Genomic DNA, 24,109 nt, shown 5'->3' with positions numbered 1-24,109 from the left:
CTCCATCAGAAGTCACAACTACACTACGGTCAGTGCACTTCCTCTTATAAAAACTGTCATGTTGATACCTTTCACGACTATAACATAATTTCCTCTTGCGATAGTGAGGCTTCATCCCCCCTTCAAAAAATGCTGAATGAAAAGATCCAATATCAGAATATGTTTATTTCCATCCAGGCATACAAATAGATATAATCAAAAGAAGAATACACAGCATGATATAAATAAGCTACCAGAAGTGCTGCTTACCAGGTTTGGAAAGTTCACATTCCTTCAATTTTGGAGCTACTTTCCAGTATTTGGAAGTCAGCAACTTCCTTATTCGTCGGTCTCCAATTCGTTGTGGAGGCCTAGAAGCCTTTGGCTTAGTTAACAACTTTTTACACCTAGAAAAGTTTGGGTCGTCATCTCTAACACCTAATTAGTATCATTCCTACGCCTTGGAATAGAAGTATTAGGAACTGGTTCCCTGCGCAGTGGCAATTCAACATCACTGTCTGGTTTGATCAATGTGGGAAATTTCATACACATTTCCATCGGATCCTTCAAACTGCAAGCATTCTCAGCAGTCAAACCCCCAGTATCTAGCCCATCACCAACTTGATGTCTCCTAAACCCATTGTCTACATAACCATCACAAGCCACCTTAGAATCAAAAGAGTCCTCAACTTTACCAGTGAAATTTTCACACACACTCTTGCTTTTGCAAATCACAGTCTTCAAATCAGCACCAACTTTCTCTGAGGAATTAGAATTTGAGATCATTGAAGAGCGCTCCAAAATGGAATAGCTCTCAGCATGTCGAAAATCATTTAGAAGGCTCTTTTGATCACCGTTTGGCGAGGAAAACCCGGTGACAAAAGCACTTTCTCTACAACTTCCATGATCAAGGCATTCTGCTTTCAATGGTCTATCTTCAGCTTGCTCACATTTCACACCACCACCACCAATTATAGGTTGATTATTTGCTTCGGATGCATTGCTAGAAGCAGAACTTTCACTCTCCTGCAATAGCTTGCCCGCTAAGGATGCGAGTAATTCAAATGCACATAATTGACTATCCTCAACTTTCTTTTTATTCAAACTCAAACCCCTCTGCTGGAACCAATAACAAGGAGACAAAGAGTTAAGAGAGTGGTCAACAATCAACATGCGTGGAAAGGGCAAGGCAACCCTGAAAGCCATAATTAGATACATACTCTAGCTGATCTCGGAGCCCTGGGAACTGGGGGCATATGGAAGCCATTGAAACCATAATATTGTCTCTTCTTCACCACCATATCTTAAGCATACACGGCAAATAGAATTCATCAAACAAGGAGCATCATTGCTCAGATCCGCTTATCTGTCAAAAAAATCCAGGAAAAAAGAGGAAGAAATAACTAGATGAGAAACGCCATTGTACAGATTCAAAAAAACATGATCCTGTCACTAAGCAGAATTTTGTAACTATAATACTCTGACATCGTAGTAAAATAAAATTGCAGTCCACATTTTAGTTTTGATTAATCACAGAAACTAAACACACTCACACCCCATCGAAATAAAAGGTCTTCTATCTTAATATGGTTACAGCAATAATTGTCATAACTATCCCACCCCACCAGTGACCACCCGAAGCAGAAAATAAACAAATACATTCAACGAAATAAAAAATAAAAGAAATGCTCATAGCAGGACATGTATCCATACTCTATCCCTTTAACCGAATTGTTTTGAGTTTTTTCTTTCTTTCTTTCTCACGGGAGATCAACAGTGATCTCGTTAAAAAGAAAAAAACCAAGAGGTAAAATAGCATCAATCTGATTTTAGAAGGAAAAAAAAAACCTTCTCCACTGGAATTATCATTTTAACTGTGAGATCCCAAAAACCCCATGCAGCGCTCAATCACGAGAATATAAAATTAAAACTGAGACAGCAACCATATAAATGAAATTTGGTTTTAGGACTTATAATCTGTGGTCCTAATTCCAGATCAAAACTGGATTTCAATTTCCATTAAACCCAAATCCTCAAAATATATCCAAATATTTCCGAATTCTTCGTACTTAAAACCCTTAAAAATCTAATAAAAACCACAGTAGCTTTTATTTGTTTAAAAAATAGATTTATATCTAAATTCATTCGACAACAAAACCCACCACCACCGTGATCATGAATTTGCAAAATACCAATTCCCGGAAAAACCCAATTCCACCTTACCGAACCAAAACCAACTTCCACAATCAGATCCCAATAACCAAAAATCTCATCAAAACCAAAACATCTTGAAATTTTCACCGAATAATCAAATTCAACTGTCCCGGACACAATTCACAGGAAAACGAAGAGAATTCAAAGGAAATCAAATTCCAGGAGAATTGAATTCTCACTCACCTTGTGTTATAAACAAAGACTGATCTCCTGTGTTAAGAAACCTCTACAATTATGTACAGATTAAACGAAAAGGAATGAAAACACAAAACGAAGATTCACTGTAGAATTTCACAAACCCAGAGAATTCAAGGGAACCCAGGAAATCAATGTCTCCCAAGAAGACCAGGTGTTGGATTCAAATCCCTCTCAAGAGATTCTTTCTCTGTGTTTTTCTCTCTCTTAAAAATGGCAAAGCAAAAGACCACCAAAGAACAGTAGCTTAAACCTCCCTTATATCTAACATCTTGTAAGTTTTTTACCACAAAACCGGATCAGCAAGTTAATGTACGGGTAATAGGAGGTCACCCACGTAAACCCTCTTTCTCTCTCCATGAATTTTTCAAGCCAGTATGGGTTTTGCCACGTGGCCTTCATTTTTCGGGATAAGGAAAAGAAAAGGGCGTGGATATGCGGGTGGTTATTAGAGTTTTATATAGGCACTCTTTTAATTTTATTGGTCCTCATCTGATGCCAGACCTCCTGTAATTAAAATCCATGGTCGGTATATTTACTGCAATTAAAGTTTTTCACCTTTGTTATAAAAATATTTTTTACTTCAAAATAATATTTTTTAAATATTTAAAAAATTATTTTTAATTTCAATATATTAAAATTTTCTAAAAATATTTAAAAAAACATAGTTTTAATTGCATTTCTAGACGGTTCCTTATTACTCTCTTAATTTTTCTTATTATATAGATCGTTTTGGATGTCTAAGCAAGGAGAAAAGTGCTGTATTTTAATATAGTTGAAATCATAGATATATAAAAGTTACTCCTCCTAATTTAACTACTTAAGATATGGGATAGAAAACAAATATTATATCATTCTTATGGAATCAAAACCAAGGATGGTGCGATAATAAGAAGAAATAGAAAACACTAATGATGGTGCTGAACATACAGGAAGATCAGCTTGAGGTTTTGATTCAGTCGCAAAAGAATTCCAATGATAATTTGTGATAATTAAATCTACATATTTAGAATTATTTTTCTATTATAATTAAATTAAATTGTAATATTTAATATAAATTCAACTGTGATTAAATCTACATGTTTAGAATCATTATTCTTTTAATTTGAATTCAATCGATAAATAAATTGGGTTTATATATTTGAAAAAAAATCCAATTCTTTTTTCTTTATATTAACATCATTGCTTTCATTTAAAAATAAATAAAAAAATGAGTTTAGATAGGTATTTTGTAGAAGTCGAGCTTAGCATTAAATTTCTTCACTTTGAAACTGTAAATCAAATGAGTTGATTTCTAATTAATTTTTATAGTATTTTAAAATATTAAAATTTATTTCTAACACTTAAAAGGATTACCAATATAAAATTTTATTAAAACTTTTGAATTTAATTTAATTTTTATATTTTTAAAAATTCTGCAAATAAATTTAAAACGTCACGACAAACAAATACCACTGGGTACAAAATAATAACAAGAGAAAATGGAACTCTTATTGCTAATTTGAGATTGAACAATACAATTTGGACAGATTCTTGGTACGCTCAATTCAAGGCTTGCCTCAGCGAATATTCGCGGAACATTACAGCCTCGATTTTATGCGGTTGCAAGTTAACGCAGATTTTACGACAACACGATCCAAAAATAGAAAATGAAAAAATAGTTGGGGAATCTCACCCCGCTATCATGGATTTAAAATCTTCACCTTTTGGGTTGATCTGAGGTTGAAATTAGATTGAATTTAAATAAAAACAGAAAAGGAAAAAAAATTCTAAGTGATTCAGTTAAAAAATTTAGGTTGATTTAAAAAATTTATTAAAAAACTGGTTATAATTCATTAATATTTTTTTAATGAAAATAATATTATTTTATTTTATAAAAAAAAATAGATGTCTAGCTAGAAAACTTGATAAGCAAATAACCTGCATCTTTGAGATGAGCTAAATTGAATTTAAAAATTATCTCAGTAATGGTTAAATAAAATCCAAGTAAAAAATATGAGGTTACCAAACAAATAAAGAAATGATCGATATCAATACTTGCTTTATTTATATTTTAAATAGTTATAAAAATAATCTAAATTATATATATATATATATATATATATATATTATATCTTATATCATGAATCAAATAAAAAAATCAAATAAAATATATTATTCAGGTTGTAAACTATTATTGAATATATGAATTATAAAATATAAAATATAATTTATAAAAATATAAAATAAAAGTAAAATTTATAACAAACTATAATTTTTTATACAATTACCCATTTATTTCTCGGTGCATGAAATTTCATGCACAGTATTTAGCAACCAACTGTACAGGTGGTGTCTTACAGTTTTATTTTTTCCATTGCAGCTTTGGTGTGGTTTTTGTGTTTTAAAATAATTTTTTTTAGAAATATATTAAAATATATTTTTGATATCAATATATTAAAATAATATAAAAATACTAAAATATTAATTTAAAATAAAAAAAATTATTTTTTAAAAAACCACGCCCAGTAACAAGCCATCACTAAGTAAATTGTTTTTTTTTTTGTTTCTTAATATATTCTTATAACAACAAGAAAGCAGACGACCAGAGACCAGCCTAGTTATCCCCACGCTCTTTTATTATTCCGCTTGAAAAAGCCGAAGTTTTACCTGCCTCCCATGTCATGCTGGGTGAAGAGATATATAGATTGAACAGAAAACCCTGTGCTATCTATGATCGCATCATTTCCCTTTCCGAGAATAAACATGTCGGTAGATTCGTGACTTCGATTTCCTTCTCTGGTGTTAGATTTCCTCCTCTTCTAGAATAACCGTGCACGCATCATCGCCACGCCACTGTCTGTGTTCGACGCCACTGCTGTGTTAGCTCGACCAAGTTTTTCTTTTTCTTTTTTGAAAAAAAAGAAAAATCTGGTGGTTATCTACCCAGTTTTATAGTTCTTTCAAGCTTCTATTTAATGATTTGCAGAGCATTATCTATTATAATAATGCAACCAGATATATTTTATTTTGCTTTTCTCATCTCAAGAGAACGATTCAAATTGCCGTCGCAACAAGAATACATGGATAAATAAACAGCAAATGAATATCTTCACGAAGATTAATGTATTGAAAGGAGCAGTGAGTGGCCGATTTTTATAGACATGAAAAGAAGGCGAGAGCTCGGTGTGCTTGGACGAATGAATTTTACCCAGAACCTGGTAGCGACATTTTGTAACTAGAAACAGAAGATTTTGCAGCAGGTTTGATCGAAAGAGGTGAGTAACAACAACAAATCCAATCAAGTGGGAATCACTTGAACCTTCTATGTGGTGGTCAAATGATAAAAATTTAGAACTAAAGGGTTTGTTCCTTCTGTTGTTTTAGGTTCGAGTCTTTGGTTGCTTATATGATGACCACTGGAGGTTCACATGTCGTTAACTTCAGGGCCCATGGGATTAATCGTGATGCACGCAAGCTGACCCAGACACTCACGTTAATTAAAAAAAAAAAGTAGGAATCGCTTGGAAAATTGGAGCTAACTTGGCCAAGCAACAAGCAAAAGAGCCTCCTGTTGACAGGGGAAAAGAAATGCAAAGGCATAATAAGATAAATGGCTGCAACCAACAGCCTAGGTTAACAATTAAAGGCCAGCCGTTGGGAGACTGTTCATGCCTGATATTGGAGGCATGATACAGTCTCTCTTAAGTTTTTGTGTTAAATAATCATTTGATATAATATTAAATTTTTAATAATTAAGTAATTAAAATTTTAAATATTATTATTTTATAAAATAATTATTTGATATAATATTAAAGTTTTAATGATGAAATCATTAAAAGTTTAAATCTTTCTGCGCTGTAAAATAATAATTGGCCTACGATTTGTATGAATTTTAAATTTAAATGATTTTTATTTGAAAAAAAAGAAAATAATATAAAATTACTGATTGAATCTCATTTTTTAACTGGGATGATTAGATGAAACCAAACTTCCATGGATATATATTTCTGTGTAAACTTAATAGTTGACAACTGAGTTTTTTAAGTAATTATTCTGGGTTTGAATAATGTAGTCTTCAAATGCCACCACCTGCACGACAAACACCTACCGAAACGAGGAAAGGGAGCATGTGCAAATGATAAGAAAAAATAACTATTTCTAACTAATAATGTGAAATAATTACTGGGTTGGAATAAAGAAGAAATATTCCAATCCCATCACCTTGCATTAAATGAAACTAAGGTTTTTGAGAAAGATTTGTTGTGTTTTATTTTAAGAAACATATTAAAATACTTTTTTAAAATTATTTTTAATATTACTATATTTTGAAAATATAATTAAACAAACATTAATTTTGAAAAATTAGAAACAATTTATTTATTTCAAAAAAAAATTAAAATACAAAAACAATCATCAGTCAGTCAAGATCGGTGTAATTGCATTTATTCTATTATTCTACACAGTACATGGTTTAATTTAATACGCAACAAGGACAAACTAGTTGGCTGGCATAAAGTTACTTGCTAGCGCAATTTTAATTCTTTCTCGATTATGATATTAGTTTTCAATCAACGACGATCTCTACCTGCTTTGTCCGGTGGTGATGCAATGGCGGCCAACGCTGACGGCGACGGTTAAGAGAAAAGGACTGTAGTCTTTCATTTTCACAATAAAACCATCTTTTCACGTAGAAAATTCAAGGTAAAGTTGTGCTGAACTGCTGATGAATTAAAAATGAAAGCAATATTTTTTTTATTAAAAGATAATTGCGTTTGTTGTGTTCTGTGCACGATGTAAATTATTATTTTTTTAAATAAAAGGGTTGTTGATTTTACCGTAGCTGTTGGATTCAAATTTATATACACCATAGACTCATACAATATCTTTAACTTGTTTTTATCTGTTCACCTTCTGACATCACAATCATAATTACAAAGAGATCTATCTTGAACTTTCTGGATAGGACTGCAATAGCTTCTTTCCCGAGTAGTTTATCAAAAATATATTTGTTTTGAAAGTTGTTAAAAAATCTTGCAAGTATTGAATAAGATTTTAATATATAATTTATATTATTTTTTAATATATTACTTTAAATAAAAAAAAAATTAAATTTATAACCACTTTATAATCAAAATTCTAATATTAGATAATCATCTTAATTCATCAATTTAAATTATTAAATTAATTTTTAAGATATAATTTATATTATTTTTTAATAAAAATATATTAAATTGATTTTTTTATAATATATACTTGCCAACATCAAAACATAAAGATAAAAAATATATATTTAAAATGGTAAACAATTTAAAAAAAACACGCAACTTAATAATATCAAAGACGCGCTTCATCTCATCTCATCTCATGGAAGCTGCTGGTCGTTCTCGAGGATGTCCCTGTCGTTTGTGTTTGGACTGGAGGCTGATGCGGTTCGCTTTGAGTTGCCCTGCAATCAGGAATGTTCAAGCTCGTGGTCTCCTCGTAAAATGGTATATCGAAGCGAATGGACAGGAGTGGCTTTACCGGCTTATCCCGTCAAAATGAGGTAAGCGTTATCATTGTCCGACTCGGACTTGTTTCATACCTACACGGGTTTTCATAGACACCAAATGTCAAGCGTGGTCAAAAGGGTAGTTCGCACACGTGTCAGTCATTTTACAGATCAAGGAAGAAAGCTTGGGAGTTGGGGTTCTGGTTCGGTGTGGTTGAGATTTTTGGTAACTTGGTTGGTGATGGTTTGTGAGGAAATGGTGTGACAATGGTAAAACAAGAGCATACCAATTTAAAAAATCGAGTCCCTATTTCTTTTTTTCTTTTTTGACTAGCGAAATACAGGAGTTCGGGGTAAATATTTTTTTAATCTTTAAATTTCATTTTTTTTAAAAAAAAATTCCAAACATAAACCACTAAGATATTGCCCACTTGTTTCAGCTGACAATTTTTCAATTATTATCTCGAAGTAATTGTTCAAGGTAATTTCTCGCCATTTTTTTTTCTTGCGAATTAAATTGATCTTGTTGACAATACAGAAACACATAAAAATGGTGTCGTTTGTTTTAGCGACCCAGCGCTCTGTGTAAACTGTCATGGATCCACCATGAAGAAACTGGTTTGATTGCGCAAATTAATACGGGATATAATCCGTGTAATTGCAACAATTCTAAAGGCGATCACCGCTGTTTACTCTGAAAAAGCATATGGGACAGAGAGATGAATCTTCGAGACAAAGGAATCTCCTAAAGATATAACTATTGATTGAAGAAAAGACATCCAGTGTGGGTGCGACCATCTCCCACAACCTATGTTTTCCTCACTTTAGATTCACGGGTCCTTAAAGGAAAGATTTAGAGCCAGAACCATGGGTAATTAAAAACAAGAAGAAGAATTTCCTCACCAATAATTAGACGCAGTGATGAGCTAAGAGCATGGCGGTTACCATAGACATTCACACGATCCATTCACAGACAAGGAGAATCCATGTGATTTCAAGAGGTTATGACTGCATGTGATGTCTTGTGGATACAGCACGGCTATGTTAGGCCTAGCCAGCGGCCAGCTAGCTGTCTAACAAGATAGATCGGCGAGGGAAAACCATCGGGTGACCACGGCAAAGGTAATTATAAATCTGGGAGGCTGTCAAATTCACCCGAATAGATACCGGACAAACATTTTATAAAATAACATATCTGCTCATCCAAAGTTCAGGGTTTGGGTTAATTAACAGATATTATAACTGTCAGTTCTGAGATAAATTTGTCCCAGAAATACCTGTAACTTTGAAGTATTTTATTACTGAACTGTAGGCAAACACCCATCACCCATGTCATTTCAAGATGAAAGTGCATAGCGGCATCAGATCTGAGGTCGGCCAGCTTTTCGTCGAAATCAATGCATTTTGTTTTCTTTCAAAACTGTCAATCTCTTATCCTTCAATGTTTAGCGGACAGCGGGAGCAGCGATCCAATGGACTCACCTTCAGCATGGGTGATATTCAAGTCATGTTTTTGGTACTGTGATTGCAGCACGTCTTATGAACTGTGTGTTTGGGAATGAATTGTGATGAGATAAGATTGAGTTTTTTTTTTATAGGTATATATTTTTTTTAAAATATAAACCACAACTCGGGAAAAAAAAACTAAAAATACATGCTTTTCCTTCTTCTTCTTTTTTCATGGAAAAAACTCAACCACCCAAAGTGTTTTCCTAAGCTTTTGGCATTGCTACGTGAGAGATATTTAAAAATCATATAAAAAAATTAATTTAATGTTTCTATATTCCACATAGGTATCTCCGATGCATTATCAAGTAAACCCTCTAAATGATTGGAGCAATCAAGCTAGGTGTCAAAACAGGAATACGCTTAACATCATTTAATTGAGCAGAAATATAAATTTTGTTTTGGGACACAATGAAGCTTTCTGTCGCCAGCAGGAATGTAAATTGTGACCAAAAAACAAGCAAGGCGGTAGCTTGGGGCTCCGAAGATCAGGACAAGTCATCATGAACAATTATTTGTTATATCATACCAGCAAGCAGCACCCTAAATGGCTGCTGGAGAAGGTGGGCCTTCTTGCTATTTGTGAGCAAAACGAATGGATTTGGTCGGCATTGTGTGAGAGGCCCTTTTTTCATCGATTAAACATCAGCCCACCATCAGCAGACACGTAGGTCAAAGCTCAAGCAAATGCTAGAAAAGCAGGATAGATGCATACATTATCCACTACCCACGGGCCTAAAAAAGTCCTGCACTCAAAAAATTGTTCCTTATGCTTCTTCCGACTGAACTGTCTCGCAAAGCTAAACCATGACTAGGGCCTCGGGGCCCCTTTGCATTACTCGGCAAACTTTCCACCATCTCGCTCATCTTGTTAAGGCATGGCATCCATGTATGGACTTGTGCTTTGTGGTTATTAACTGTTTAGACTAGATTTCTTCTTCTTTTCCCCTTGTTGGGGCAGCAATTGGAGTTTTTTGAGCATACACAACTACTCCACAAGCTAACCATGTTAGAAGACGTTAGATTTCGACAAACATTGGCTTGGAGATGCTCAACCTCGCAAGATTTCTTTAATGTTTCCAATCTAATTAGCAAGTTCGAACATGACATGCTAGGGAGTATGTTTGTTACGGGGGTGCATAGTAATTTTAAAAACTGTTCCATAAATAAAAGTTATGAAAATAATATTTTATTATTATTAATAATCAAAATGAACCAAAAATATTTAAAAAAATATTTATTTAATGTTTGTAGGACAAAAAACATTTTAAAAAACAGATTGCAACCTAAAAAAACGGATATAGTCAATTGAATGGCTGTTAATTCAAAGAAAGTTGAGATATTAAAAGGATGGGATTGGATGAACGGGTGAATTGAACGGTGCCAAAGAATGGCCCACCAAGCCTTATTTTATTGCTTAATTTAATAGGAAATAAATTAAGCCCCAACTAACTAATGAGTAAAAAATAAATAATGAACCCACCTAATTAACTAGTTTTTTTTTTCAATTTCCTAATCGTATTTTGAAAATATTACAAAATGATAAAATGATGATTAATTTAAAAATATAGACCCATTTGTATTAGAGATAACTGAAATATCGAATGAATTACAACGAAATATATGAAAAATAATTATTTAATTGAAATTTATAAGTACAAGTATTCAAATAGAAAAAAAAATAGAGAGAGACAGAGATTATATACATTCAAATAGAAGAAAATCTTAAAGTATGTACTTCATATATCATTAGCCTTTAGAATATGAAATATAATATAATATAACCAGTCCACCCATTGTAAAGATTTTATAGATATGTCAGCATTCTGACAATAACTCAACAAAATTACTTGATCAATCAAATTTCACAAACACAAAATACTTAAAATATAAAAAAACATCTTTAAATAAAGAATTATAAAATATAAAGCCATTATTTATACTATATTTTTGTCATAGTTGTTGTTTTAATGAATGTGCCAATTAAAAGACAGCATAAATTGCGTCAGATGACAGCACTTTTGACAGCAGATTAAACAATCATGTCAAATGCTATCTAATGGAGTATTTATTTGGACCCCAAACCCAACCATGCATACGAAATTTATCAACTGGAATACATTCACAAGCAGAAGCAAGAATGAACGAAAATTTATACTTGAGTTGTTAGCTTAACAGTGAAAGAAGCTTATTCTCTTTTTTTGCATCTTATTTTTCCTTTTAATCTTGATTTAAGTTTTATTATACGTGCATGTTATTCTCGTGTAATGTGTTACATATTTATTAAACCCGTAAAATATTTAGTAAACTGTAAAATTAATCATGGTGTATATAAGCTGGTCCAAACATCCACATAAATTAAAACAAAAAAAAATAAATGAAAATGTTCACAAAGTCAATTTAGGATTTTTTTTTTTTAATGTTCACGGGTAGTTTTTGTAGGGTTATTAAAAATTTATATAATTATTAATTATTAATTTTATAAAATTAATTGAAATACATCTAAACTGATATAAATATTTACGTTAATAAAAAAGTAAACGAGAATGCCCATCAAACATAATTGTTCAAATCTCCATTCATTTAACACTGACACGGTTGGTTCTACCAGTTCTTTTATTGCTATTTTCGGTGAAGCTCCACTAATATAAGGCTAGAATGACTCCATTTTGGTGCGGCAACATCACGGTTATCAAATGATAGCCACCGAACATTGGCAGATTGATAAACTAGAATACGTACAATGCCTCCTAGCTCTTAAGATTGACCTACATGCTTGGAGAAGACATGAACTAGAACTTCAGCTGTTCTGCATCAGGGACAAAAGCATCCACTATCCGGGGAACACTAATGAAGTTGTTCAAATTGGGTCGGGCTAATGGCTACCTAAAAAAGCATATAATAAAATTGCGGGGAATATGTCACCGAGGCTGCGATTTGTCGCAAGATTGTTGCAATAATTATGATCCCAAAAGCACCAAATTCAAATTGTGCAAGAGGCGGGAGCGGTTTCATTTCCTGCTGCTTAAAGAAAGCATATATTTTGACCATACCAATTATGCTAAAATGCATGGCGAAATAACAAAAGGTCCTTCCCTTCATGTGCTGCTCATGGGAAAGAATCGCTTGGACCCTATTGCCATTGCTAATGGTGGTTATGTTAGTTGGTTCGGTGGTTACTCTTCAGTGAGTTTTAAAGTAGTTTAGTGGCCATATAGTTGAGAATCAAATGCAAGAGTCATGAGGACCCTCCTAGGAATCATGCAAAAAATCAAAGCATGAGATATATGGGCCATGGGAAGGAAGGAAAAAGACGGGAAGAGAATAAAAGTTGATCAGTTGTGGCGGTGCTCGCTGGAGAAACTTGAGATATGATTCCAAATTTGCTTGCTCGAGAAACCTGGAACATTTTTAGGGATTGCGTAAAGCTCAATAGAGGGCTGCATGTAGGTACATGGGGTTCTTCGTAGTAGGGAGACGTGACATGGTAAAAATGGTCCCGTGGTCCCAATGTAATGGTCCAAAAAAGAGCAGGCATGTTTACAGAGGAAGCACGCATGAGTGGTTAGTACAGTAGATTGTTCCCGATTATTTAACTTGATTATAGTTGTACAACGATCATTAATGCTTTTGGTGTTCTTGCATTCAAGGTTTTAGTGACCATTTGATCGGTTTGTAGTTTGCAGAACTCCATTTTGAAGTGCTTGTAAATCCTGGATCGATGCAGTTAAAGTACTGAAAAACACATGGAAACATGAACTCGTGTTTAATCTAAATTTTTTTTATCAAGTTGATTAATTTTAAAAAGTGAGTTTTGGGAAGTTATTGTAATAAAAAAATGATTTTCTCTAATTGTGCAATCTATTTTTTTATTAATCTTTTGTGTGAGAAAGAAGAAGATAAAGATGCTGATTCCTAATTAACCTGACTAATCAAGTTGTTTGGAATACATGGTATCAAGTCACTTCGGATTAGATCATACTCAACTCATGGAGTCACAGAGAGACCTTTCAGGTTTTAATATCTATGTATGTATTATACACATCTCACAAGCATGACAGCATTTGCCACATTAGCCAAAAAAAATTCTCATTCCAATCTTCCATTATACTTTAATCCTCCAAACATACAAAGATTCTGAGCACACTTTATCACTTTCCCCAACTAGAATCACTTTGCATCTCCACTGTCTGATAATATACTTTGTCGTATTTATTAAATGCTAATCATATTCATAATAAAAGGGCTTAATCATATATACCAAACCTCAGATGAACGCATTGAATCGTTGAGTGGCTAGTGATATACCAAAGACTTGCTTAAATTTCTTGCAAACCTATAATTGTCTCATGCTTTTTCTTTGCAGTCTAGCTTATAATATACACCTGCTGTATATGTACATCAGAAGATAAAATCAACTAGTGCGTGTAATATTTAGAGTGGAAGTGTGAAATGTCAGGCAAATAAAACGAAACCAGATTTTGATGCGGTTAGGTGACCAATGACTCGAAAATCTAGTCGGATTGTGTTTTAATAAAAATAAAAAGAGAATTGATTAGGTGTGATTTGGTTAAAAATTCAAGTTGATATTTCAAAGTTTAGATATGATTGAGTTTAAATAGATAACGAATTCATGATTAATAAAAAGTTCAAGTTGACTCTTGATCTTGTTAATCCAGTTTAAGCCTTGGTAAAACCTGTTAATTTCTTGTTGTTTTTTCAAGTGATATTACTCTTATCTTTCTAACTAAAAAAAACTGTATTATTCCAAATTAATCCAATTAAACCTACTTCAACAACAACTCGAAACTCATCACCTGTAGATGCGGGTGAAGTTTAAAAACCATGTTCGAAGAAGAGGAATCATAGTGAGATAAACGGTGAGAGAAAATAAGCAAACGCCACTTGCCCAGATACGATAAAGTTTAACATTTATCTATTCAGACAACTATGTGTCTAAAAAAAATAAAATTATTTACTGTCTCATGCCAACATTTGTAATGGGATCATTAATCATACATTCAACAGCAATTATAAGGACAATCAGTAATGATGTTTTTCATATCATAAATGAAAGTGGGTTTGGGAGATGATTGAAGATGTTGGGTGGAGAGGTGAAATACCGGTGGACAACTTTCACATGCATTGAGCTGGGGTTTCATGTCATGAGCTAACAGATACTTAATCTTGCTAGGTAAGGGTGTTATGGGTGACAGGTTGGAGTATGCTGTTGAAAAACAGCTTAATTATTTCGGATCTCCTTGGATTTGGTTGATACATATACATAAGATCAGACTGGACATGGAGTTTGCATCGTCACTCTGCATCCTTAACGCTAAACCTGTGAAGCACACCGTTTCCAAGGTCCTGCTGGTTAGGTTTAGTGCATCCGTTAATATTGATTAACATCTTTTTTGCGAGTAATGGGATTTCGGAGCAAGCCTGATACCAGCTAATCAAATAAATCGACTCTTGCTGTCTACAGACGCCTTATTAAATGAAATTTATCCATATTCTTACGTGTAAAGTTGATATTTTTCTCAAATCTTAAAGTTTGAGGTTCAAATTCTCATGGAGAGAATGCTATTTATTTATTTATTTTAAAAATAATTTCTGAGATGCATGTTCTGTGACGTTGAAAAGTTGAAAGAAATCAATATAATTGTGGCATTTGTCCCTCTTTGTGTCTCACGCGTAAGAAATCGCGGAGCACCGACTGCTGTCATGATAGTAGTATGCGAGGATGATTTGTTTAAATTTTAAAAGACCAAAATTATCGAAAGGGATGAACAAATTCATCAAGATGCTTTCCTATTGGGTGCAGCTTTGAAAAATACGGTTTGCTCTTCTTAATATAAACACTGGACTCCAACCAAGGAAAATGTACACACCGCGAACAAGAAGACCCGAGGGGGAATCCGATAAATTGTACGGCGCAATACGTGGACCGGTAAATCCGGAAATACGGGCCCCGCCCCCTCCATCTACGGCCATTTGAAATCAGCCTTTTCTGTGAAAATCTTCAATGAGGCGGGTGCATGCTTAGGTGGAAGCAGGCTTGGTTTCCACTTCAAGAAAGTGGAAACAGAGTAGCCTCCTAATGCTTTAATTTTCATCTTCATCTTGCTAGTGGACAATAACTACTACGCTTTATTCAATAAAAATATAACACTTAGTACTAACCCTTCGAACGCTATATATATTGACGGTGCCTAATGCAATGCAACGCGACGTTTTCCAACCTCAAACGGCTGTTTACGGTCGTATAATTCGCTTTGAAATCTTGCATCGTCAACAAAGGGGCATAGGTATACATAATATCGAGACACTGTCTGGAGGCTTGCCGGCGTGAAACTTCATACTCCAACACTGTAATGTTTAAACTTTTCAACGTGAAACCAACGAATTATTTTGATTCTTGATACTTGTGATCATCGGAGTGTAGTTTTCTTCAAGATTTCTATGTTATCCACAGTAATTAAAAGTAACGTCTGGAGACTTTCCACATTGTATGCGTGCTTCATTTGCTGTCCAAAGCAGCAGTTGTTAGGTGGGTTAATGCACATGGTCTGGAGTCTGAAGCGTCATGTTACATTCCATGATCCGTACAAGATAGCAGTCCCACCATTCCCTCCAAATTCAAGCCCACCACTTACGAAATCTCAACGGAGGGAAAAATCAAAAGGTTAAAAAAAGGGCCAAAAAGAAAGAAATTGTTAGACCGAAACTGCAATCGATGGCGAAACTTGGAAATGAAGCAAAGCGGTTGCATATTAGGCTTTGATAGTTCTTCATCCTCCTGTGTCCTTACCCCTTTCAACCAATACCCTTACTTTAATACCCCCCATGTGATAAACCACGGTGGTATTTTTGTTGAACAATAGTGATGAGTTAACTTTTTTCTTTAAAAAAACTTATAAATAAAAATCTCATATTAAAGTAATGATTCCACTATGTTTATATATATAATTTTTTAAGAAATCTACTTTATTTATTATCTCTTTAATAATATATAAAAAATATTTGATTCTCAATAATATCTTTTAAAACAAAGAATTTTTCAGCTTTTTTTCTATATAAAAATGATAAGGTTCTAATGTTATAAATATTTGCTGAAGCATGCTGGTAAATGATTTACAATTTTTTATTTTTTAAAATAAAAAATACTTAGATTTTATAGCATTAACAAACTTGAAATTAAAAAATAAACATTCTTGTTTCTAGAATTTAAAGTTTTTAAATTATTTAATATATTTCCTATAAATATATTAATTTTATAATTGAAAGATCTTTGAATCTTCTAACTGAGACTGCTTTTCCGGTATTTAAAATTTTTATTGTAAATTTAAAACTATTTAAATTAAAAAAATTCAAGAATAATTACTATAATAAATAATAAATAACTTTTTTATTTATATATTTTGGATTTTGATACGTAAGGAGTATCAAAAGCTTCAAGCAGATTCAAAGGGTTACCGTCAATGTAGGGAATAAAAGAAAGAATTGGCTTGGTTAACTGGAGTCCAAATTAAGCACCAATCAAGGCTGATTATAATTTGGTACCTCTCTTCCTTTTTTTTTTTTTTTGGCGTGTCAACGTAATGCCTTTTTTTCCCTCCATAAATAGCAGTCCGCACTCTGCGTTCTCCACACACTCGCCACTTTCCCAAATCCCCATCTCCAGCAGCTCCTTCGTAGTTTAGTAGTGATCAGTGAAAGCAATGGCTGCCAGGGCCACCATTTCTTTTATATCTTTGGTGCTGCTTTTGAGTCTTGTTGAAGCAAGAATTCCCGGTGTTTACACTGGCGCAGCTTGGCAGAGCGCCCATGCTACCTTTTATGGTGGCAACGATGCCTCAGGGACTATGGGTACTGTAATCTCGAAACCTTCATGCTAAGTAGCTAGCTTCTTGAATTATTCATGAATTGTTTCCGCATTTTGCATAAACCATGTTTTGCTGTTGCATTTTCATTACAGAACCATAAAAACAAACAAAAAAAGTAATCCCTTACCTGCACTGCCTTTTTACAGCACCGAACTCTGTTTTAACCAAAATCAGATTTCAAAAGCATTTAAGCACAATAAGCTCATACCAATACCGTGCATTGCCTATGAATATTAAAATTCCATTCAAGAATTCAAAAACGAAAAGCCAAAATCCCAGATGAGGAAATTAATTGATCTTATTTCTTGTGTTCAGGCGGTGCTTGCGGGTACGGTAACTTGTACAGCCAAGGCTATGGCGTGAATACTGCAGCACTCAGCACAGCCCTGTTCAACAATGGCCTTAGTTGCGGTGCTTGTTTTGAAATAAAGTGTGCTAACGAACCACAATGGTGCCACTCTGGAAGCCCATCAATTTTTATCACAGCAACAAACTTTTGCCCTCCTAATTATGCTTTGCCTAGTGACAATGGTGGTTGGTGCAATCCTCCCCGCCCTCACTTCGATCTTGCTATGCCTATGTTCCTCAAGATCGCCGAGTACCGTGCTGGCATTGTCCCTGTCTCCTACCGCCGGTAAACATCCAATTCCACCATACTTGTCTCTTATTCTACTATTATTGCTATAACTACTATTAAGTGTTAGTCGTAGTATTATCTCTAATCAGTTTCTTACTACTATTATTGCTGTACCTAGAAAAAAACCATTCCATGCATCAGATTAAGTCAATTTGATTGATTGATGGAACAGCAATTATTTTGTGTTATAATTACTATGCAGTGGGTCAGGACATAGCAGTTGGCTTGTTTCATATGAATCTCGACTGTGAAAATGTGATAGGTTGCTCTAAAAAATAAAACATGATTGACTGCCCGAAGGTTTCCTAGTATGATATGATTGGTCTTTCAAGATTCCACGTGTACAATCTTCTGAACCTCTGATCAAATGTATCTTGTGAAGAAATCAGAACCGTTTATCTTTTAATCAAGGAGAATCTTATCTACTTTGTCCCCACTTGCATGGGGAGGTCCCCATCCCTCCGAGAATTACTAAAACGCCATTTTTTTTTTCCAGGGTGCCGTGTAGAAAGCCAGGAGGAATCAGGTTCACAATAAACGGACACCGTTACTTCAACTTGGTTTTGATCACCAACGTTGCAGGCGCTGGAGATATAGTGAAGGTGAGCGTGAAGGGATCCAGGACTGGGTGGATGAGCATGAGCCGCAACTGGGGTCAAAACTGGCAGTCAAACTCAGTTTTGGTCGGTCAGTCATTGTCTTTCCGGGTCACGGGCAGCGATAGGCGCACTTCTACTTCATGGAATGTTGTTCCATCAAATTGGCAATTTGGGCAAACTTTCGCCGGAAAGAATTTTAGGGTTTAAAATTCCCGCTTGATATTTTGTAATTTTTTATTTCCTGTGCCTTTTCTTTTCTAAGTGGGAAAAAAAAACACCTAAGGAAATGAGGAAAGAGTGGCGGTGAAAGCGAGTTGTTTTACTTTATTTAAAGTGTTTGTCGATGGGTTAATGGGTGCAAAAGTAAATGGAAGGTCGGAAGCTGAGGAGGCTGCAAAGTTAAATGTAGCCCGCCGCTTTTGTTTACCATATGATAAATTAATATATGTATACACTTCATTAAGAATCTTGTTTTTGGAATGTGATCTTTTATATGTATGGTTCAAACTTTATCAGATTGTCTGTTTTGAGTTGATGCACTCTTTCTTCAGGAAACTTCCGCAAAGTTGGTTTAAATAATTTTTATTTAAAAATATATTAAAATAGTATTTTTTTATTTTTTAAAATTTATTTTTGATATAAGTATATTAAAATTTAAAAATTATAAAATGAATAGAATATTCCCAAAAGAAAAGCTGGGACATGACTGCGTTTCTGATGAAGAAAGTTAAAAACTTTTATCATGCAACTCCAGGAGGCTACTTGGTAAAAACTCAGGAGTCGTAACTGTAATGTACTTGCAGAGCACTCTTTATCAAGAGCATGTGCGTCTCCATAATTAGTCGGGACTTAGACCAAAAAGCAGGTGCTAATAAAAATAAATAAATTCCTGCAAGAGTAGATAAAATATGGTGGCAGTCACTTAAAAGATCGATAGATAAGGTAATTTGGTGCTTTAAAAATATTAAACATCAATTTTGCTTTTTCGCATTTTTTTGGGATGAGAGGATAAATTTTCCTCGTGGAAACCATAGAAAGGATAAACAAAAGGATTGGATTTGGAGAAAGATGCAAAAACTAGAGGGGCGGTGATCTGCCTCTAGACAGAATCTGTCAGAATGATAAACACTGATATGATTTCTTTCCTTCGGCGGTGATGGGTGACAAACAAGTCAAAGATTCTGGATAATGTCTTTACTGTATTCACCATTGTTGTCTGTGTTCACAACAAAACTAGAAAGGAAAACAGGAACAATTAAGGATAAAAAGGGACGAACGGGAGACAGGGATTTGATGTGTTGTCAATTGGATCAAGATTTGCCCGAAGCTTCGTTCAATCTCCTCGTTCTTGTTGTTGGCACTCACCCGAAGCTTCGTTCAATCTCCTCGTTCTTCTTGTTGGCACTCTAGCCCCAGCCCCAGCCCCCAGCTCCCTCATCGTCAGATAAGCCGGCCCAGGAAATTTAGCCCACAGCTATTTATTTTTTGGAAGAAATTCTAGCCGATAGAGTTTTTTTTTTTTCTTGGGTTTTAGATTTTTGCGTAGATTCCTTACAACTGCAAGGTCATAACCTACACAAAACGAGTGTACAAACAGTGCAAATTGTGTTTTTTTAATTTTTTAATGTTTTTAAACCATTTTAATATTAATATCAAAAATAATTTTAAAAAATAAAAAAAATGTTTTAATATATTTCTAAATGAAAAAACAACTTTTAAACTGTAATGAAACAAGCTCACTCAAATAAAATTGGAGGCTTGTCAAGCGTATCCATAAACCAACGCCGTAGCCAGACTGGCACCACGATGCAGCTGATTGTGTATTAACGTAAATTTCTGGTACTCCATTGATCGAACGGCGGGCTAGTATGCTGTCCCACACTAGGGAAGTCCCTAGCGCGGGAAAAAAAATATAACATAACAAACGACAATTTCCCAACCGAACTCGGTACTAAAATCATAAAATTTGAGATTATTGTTATTGAAAAGCTATGCCTCAGGATCACAGAGTAAGACTTACGAAAAGAGTAGCTTTGCAGACAGCATGTTTGAGAACATAGAATTTTATAATAATTTTTTCTTAAAAATACATTAAATTGATTACTTGCTCGCACCCATAGCTTATCATTAATTTACAATTAAAAAAAATTGAAACACATACAGACCAGCCATAGTTTACCAGGATGTTTCAATGAACTTACTAGATTTTACAGGCCAGCAGTTTCCTCTTGTACAGAAAAGTCAAACACGTGCGGGTAAGGGCATTCATGAAGCTCTAAAGCAATTTTTTCCATGAATTGTCATGTAACAGCAACTTTCTTTAGATCCCAAATAAACATCCAGTCGTTGGCAAGCAACGCCTCCAGACATTTACACTCTTGATCAAAGTTTATTCTAGCGTCACATCACTGTCCCAGGCCTCAAATTATTAATCCTTCATGATACATCGGGAGGATAGCGATCTCGAGTTTTCCGAAGTTTAACTCTAGTTTTCACCAATCATCAAGAATTTATGAACCAAATAGTGCACGGAAAAAGAACCTAATGGTTCAGAGGCTCAAATCCATGCATGCAATGAAATCCATGGTCACAAATACCAATGTCCCAGTTGAGGAAAAAGTTATCAACTATATTCATGTAGATAATTTTGGGGCGAGGCTGGCAATCTTGCATTAGATGTAATTTGAGTACACGAATTGCATCAATAGATCACATTCAAAATTAAATCTTGTTATACTTGACAAAAAGCATCGCATGCCAAAAAAAAATGTTATAACAAAAACAGGAAATGCATCACTTGTGGTGATCTTTCTTTCAGCATAACTTCAAGCGTAGATTGTAATCAAGTAAAACTGGAGATAGGACGAGGCAGGTGCGCAAACACGTTAATTCAATTCCATGGAAAATGGGCATAACCAACACTTAATACCAGATATTGCACAACGCTTATAACGCACCATGAGCTGCATGACACAAAGAAGCAGCAGAAAGAAACGGAAAACAACATCAATTTTTTCACAAAAAAGCTAGGATATGCGGTAACGAATCGAAATTAGTAAAATATACTAGAGCACAAGCTTCTGTTAACATATCATAGAGGATTTCTATGAGGTGAATCCATTTTATTGTGCCCACCAAACAAGTATTTAAGAAAAAAGAGACATTTCGAATTAAAAGCACACATCCAATCAATGAAATGAACTCCAATTCTCATTCTTTAGGCAACCTTGTGGATAAACAGATAAAACTTAAACAAATGGAGGTAAGAAAACACCGAATGCACCAAATTGATTACTTGCTCGCACCCATAGCTTAACTTTCCCACTAAATTCTCTCAATGCACTGAGAGAAATTATCTAGAAGGGCACTTCGAGAAAATGTCAATGACTTGATTATTTGATTGTTGCGAGTAATTCTATATGCATGAAATTCAGCACTTCCAAAATCAATTTGCGTCGGTCATCCTGTTTCCCTAAAAAACCGACAAACCCTACAAACAAAACTGGTATTTCATCCACTTTTTTCATGAATTTAATTGATATATGAACTTCCACCGATTCATGGGCTCACAACAAATAATAATAGTAAAAATATTTAAACCATCAAATGTAAGAAATGTGAGATGGAATCAGTAGACAAAGCGGGAAAAAGGACCCGTCATCTGTGGATACCATCCCTACGGTTGTCTGGCCGCTGCCTAATTACCTCACCATTTTCCAAACAACAAATTTTCTGCTATTGGAAAACAAGTAAAGTAATCAGACTTTCTATATCGCACAGTTGTTAAATGAGAAAACTAAACCAAAAATCTGTTTTCCCATAACGAAAACAACAGATGCAAATCAAAATGCTTATAAAAAAACTAAGTGAACGAAAAAACTCAAATATCTAATGAATTTGACATGCGGGCTCATATCAAGTGTAAGATTTAAAAGGCCTGTCATTGTGGAAAAACCCAAAAAGCGTGAACGGTTGAAAAAATGAGAAAAAAGGGACAGACTGAAGAGAAACCAAAGCCTTACTCTCTGAGTGGCGGCTTCTTCTTCTTTTGTGTCTGCCTTTCTTTCCATCTTTTTAACCTCCAAATCCAAATGGGTTTTGTTGAAGATCCCACTTAAGCCCTCTCTCTTTATAATCATAACCCATATATGCTTATATACAATTAATACAACAATAACGGCAAGGAATCAAGAACAATATCTAAACCCCAGGGTTTTGGTACAGTGTCTACTGTCTATGGTGGCGGCTGGAAACAGAAGATGGAAGAAGCAAATGGCAATTCAGTTTTCTTATAGCTGCAAGTCCGGTCCCTAGGGTTTCACAGAATCTAAAAGCTTCAAGCCCACTGTTTAAATTTATAGCTGAGTGATCTGGGCTTATGGCGCAATTACAGACTCTAGGAGGAGGAGCCCAACGATATATGATAGCCCAGAAATTTGGGGCCTTATGGCCGGAGCAGGTGGCAAACGTACAACTTTGTAGCGAGTACGTCCCGCATCCTCCCAGAGATAATTAGCCCCCGTTTTTTACCCTAGAAAAAATAGAGGTGGATTAAAATTTAATTTTTTTAAAAAAATTAAATTTATTTTATATTTTAAATTTTTTTTGGAGGTGGATTAAAATTTAATTTTTTTAAAAAAAATAATTTTTTTTTTATGGTGTATGATAAAAATAAGTTTTAAAAATAAAAAAAATATATTTTAATATATTTCTAAATAAAAATTATTATAAAAACAATAATTGTTATATTTTCAAATATCAAAAATAATAACTATGTTCATTCGAAATCATAGTTAGCGCTTCTCTGTTTGATGCTACTTTCTTTTTAACTTATTTAGATTTTGAAGTTCATGTATTTCAGGTTTATTTGATATTATAACAGTTATTATTTTTTAAAATATTTTTTATTTGAAAATATATTTAAATAATATTTTTTAATTTTTTTAAATTTATTTTAGATATCAGTCCATCAAAACTATATAATAACATTAAAAATTATTTTAAAAACACAAACAGAAAGCTCATCAACTTCATTTATTATCTCTCTTGACGTTTACATGATTATGATGTTCTGTTCTGTTCTGCTTTTGAGTTTCCTTTGTTTTTCTAAAATTTTTCTGGACGTTGCAACTATGCACCTTTTCAACTGTTGTTCTAAGGACACTGGTGGAGGACGAGCAAGAAGAGAATCACCAAGGGAGTGGAGTCCTAAGCACATTCAGTTAATAGCCGCTTTGATTCAATACAGATGCGTATATTCAGTTTAATGCAGCATAAAAGTTCCCTAAACTACGCTTTCTTTAATTTTTTCGGTTTTCCTCCCTTCATATTTACGCAAGCTTGGTTCCAGTATATTACTTCAGAGGAGCTTAACTTAGCTAATCAGGAAGTTCATAATATGGCATGTGCTCTACAGAACTGACTTGATTGAGAATTATTGACCCAGCGAGTCTGGATGCTAACAGTGGCTCGGTTACCTTTTCCGTCTAAGAGATTTGCAAGTCTTCAACTCTATAATAATGCACTTGATTGCCTCTTGCTAACTGGCTTTTCTGCCATCATTTAAGCTCCAAAGTTCAGGAATAACATACCTCGCACTAGGATTGCAATCGTTCAACTC

The 24,109-nt window shown here is 34.1% G+C and overlaps 2 protein-coding genes and 2 long non-coding RNA genes across 6 annotated transcripts in view; 2 read left to right on the top strand and 2 right to left on the bottom strand.

Annotated features, from left to right (window-relative positions):
- LOC105127906 (telomere repeat-binding protein 3-like) overlaps window positions 1–2,637 on the bottom strand; it is a 5,187-nt gene extending 2,550 nt beyond the window's left edge. Inside the window, exons 1-4 of the mRNA XM_011029390.1 lie at window positions 2,377–2,637; window positions 1,200–1,345; window positions 420–1,098; window positions 69–120 (exon numbers count right to left, since the gene is read on the bottom strand). Coding sequence (XP_011027692.1) covers window positions 69–120; window positions 420–1,098; window positions 1,200–1,280 — 812 coding nt within the window. The 5' untranslated portion in view covers window positions 1,281–1,345; window positions 2,377–2,637. The remainder of the gene's footprint in view (window positions 1–68; window positions 121–419; window positions 1,099–1,199; window positions 1,346–2,376) is intronic.
- Window positions 2,638–17,004: 14,367 nt separating this feature from the next.
- LOC105130400 (expansin-A4-like) lies at window positions 17,005–18,958 on the top strand. Its single transcript, XM_011032923.1, has 3 exons — window positions 17,005–17,236; window positions 17,569–17,887; window positions 18,387–18,958. Exons 1-3 carry the CDS (start codon window positions 17,089–17,091, stop codon window positions 18,694–18,696), a joined length of 777 nt encoding a protein of 258 aa, XP_011031225.1. The 5' UTR covers window positions 17,005–17,088; the 3' UTR covers window positions 18,697–18,958.
- Window positions 18,959–20,575: 1,617 nt separating this feature from the next.
- On the top strand, window positions 20,576–22,484 carry LOC105130252 (uncharacterized). Its single transcript, XR_843204.1, has 2 exons — window positions 20,576–21,571; window positions 21,801–22,484. It is a non-coding gene; the product is annotated as an uncharacterized LOC105130252 (long non-coding RNA).
- On the bottom strand, window positions 21,985–22,827 carry LOC105130296 (uncharacterized). 3 transcript variants are annotated; one of them, XR_843224.1, is made up of 2 exons: window positions 22,490–22,827; window positions 21,985–22,221 (listed from the first exon to the last, which is right to left on the bottom strand). It is a non-coding gene; the product is annotated as an uncharacterized LOC105130296 (long non-coding RNA). The 3 variants fall into 3 exon arrangements; XR_843231.1 differs by having other exon boundaries at window positions 21,985–22,224; window positions 22,512–22,827; XR_843217.1 differs by having other exon boundaries at window positions 22,512–22,827.
- Between the last annotated feature and the right edge of the window lie 1,282 nt (window positions 22,828–24,109).

This window comes from Populus euphratica, unplaced genomic scaffold (genome assembly GCF_000495115.2).
Source record: "Populus euphratica unplaced genomic scaffold, PopEup_1.0 scaffold1.1, whole genome shotgun sequence".
Taxonomy (NCBI): domain Eukaryota; kingdom Viridiplantae; phylum Streptophyta; class Magnoliopsida; order Malpighiales; family Salicaceae; genus Populus; species Populus euphratica.
This window is presented reverse-complemented; position numbering and strand designations above follow the sequence as displayed.

Bases quoted from the DNA above. Each gene is read 5' to 3' on its own strand.
- LOC105130400 (XM_011032923.1), top strand. From the start codon at position 17,089: ATGGCTGCCAGGGCCACCATTTCTTTTATATCTTTGGTGCTGCTTTTG. The intron at 17,237-17,568 runs GTACTGTAATCT...TCTTGTGTTCAG, and splicing joins CGATGCCTCAGGGACTATGG to GCGGTGCTTGCGGGTACGGT. The intron at 17,888-18,386 runs GTAAACATCCAA...TTTTTTTTCCAG, and splicing joins GTCCCTGTCTCCTACCGCCG to GGTGCCGTGTAGAAAGCCAG.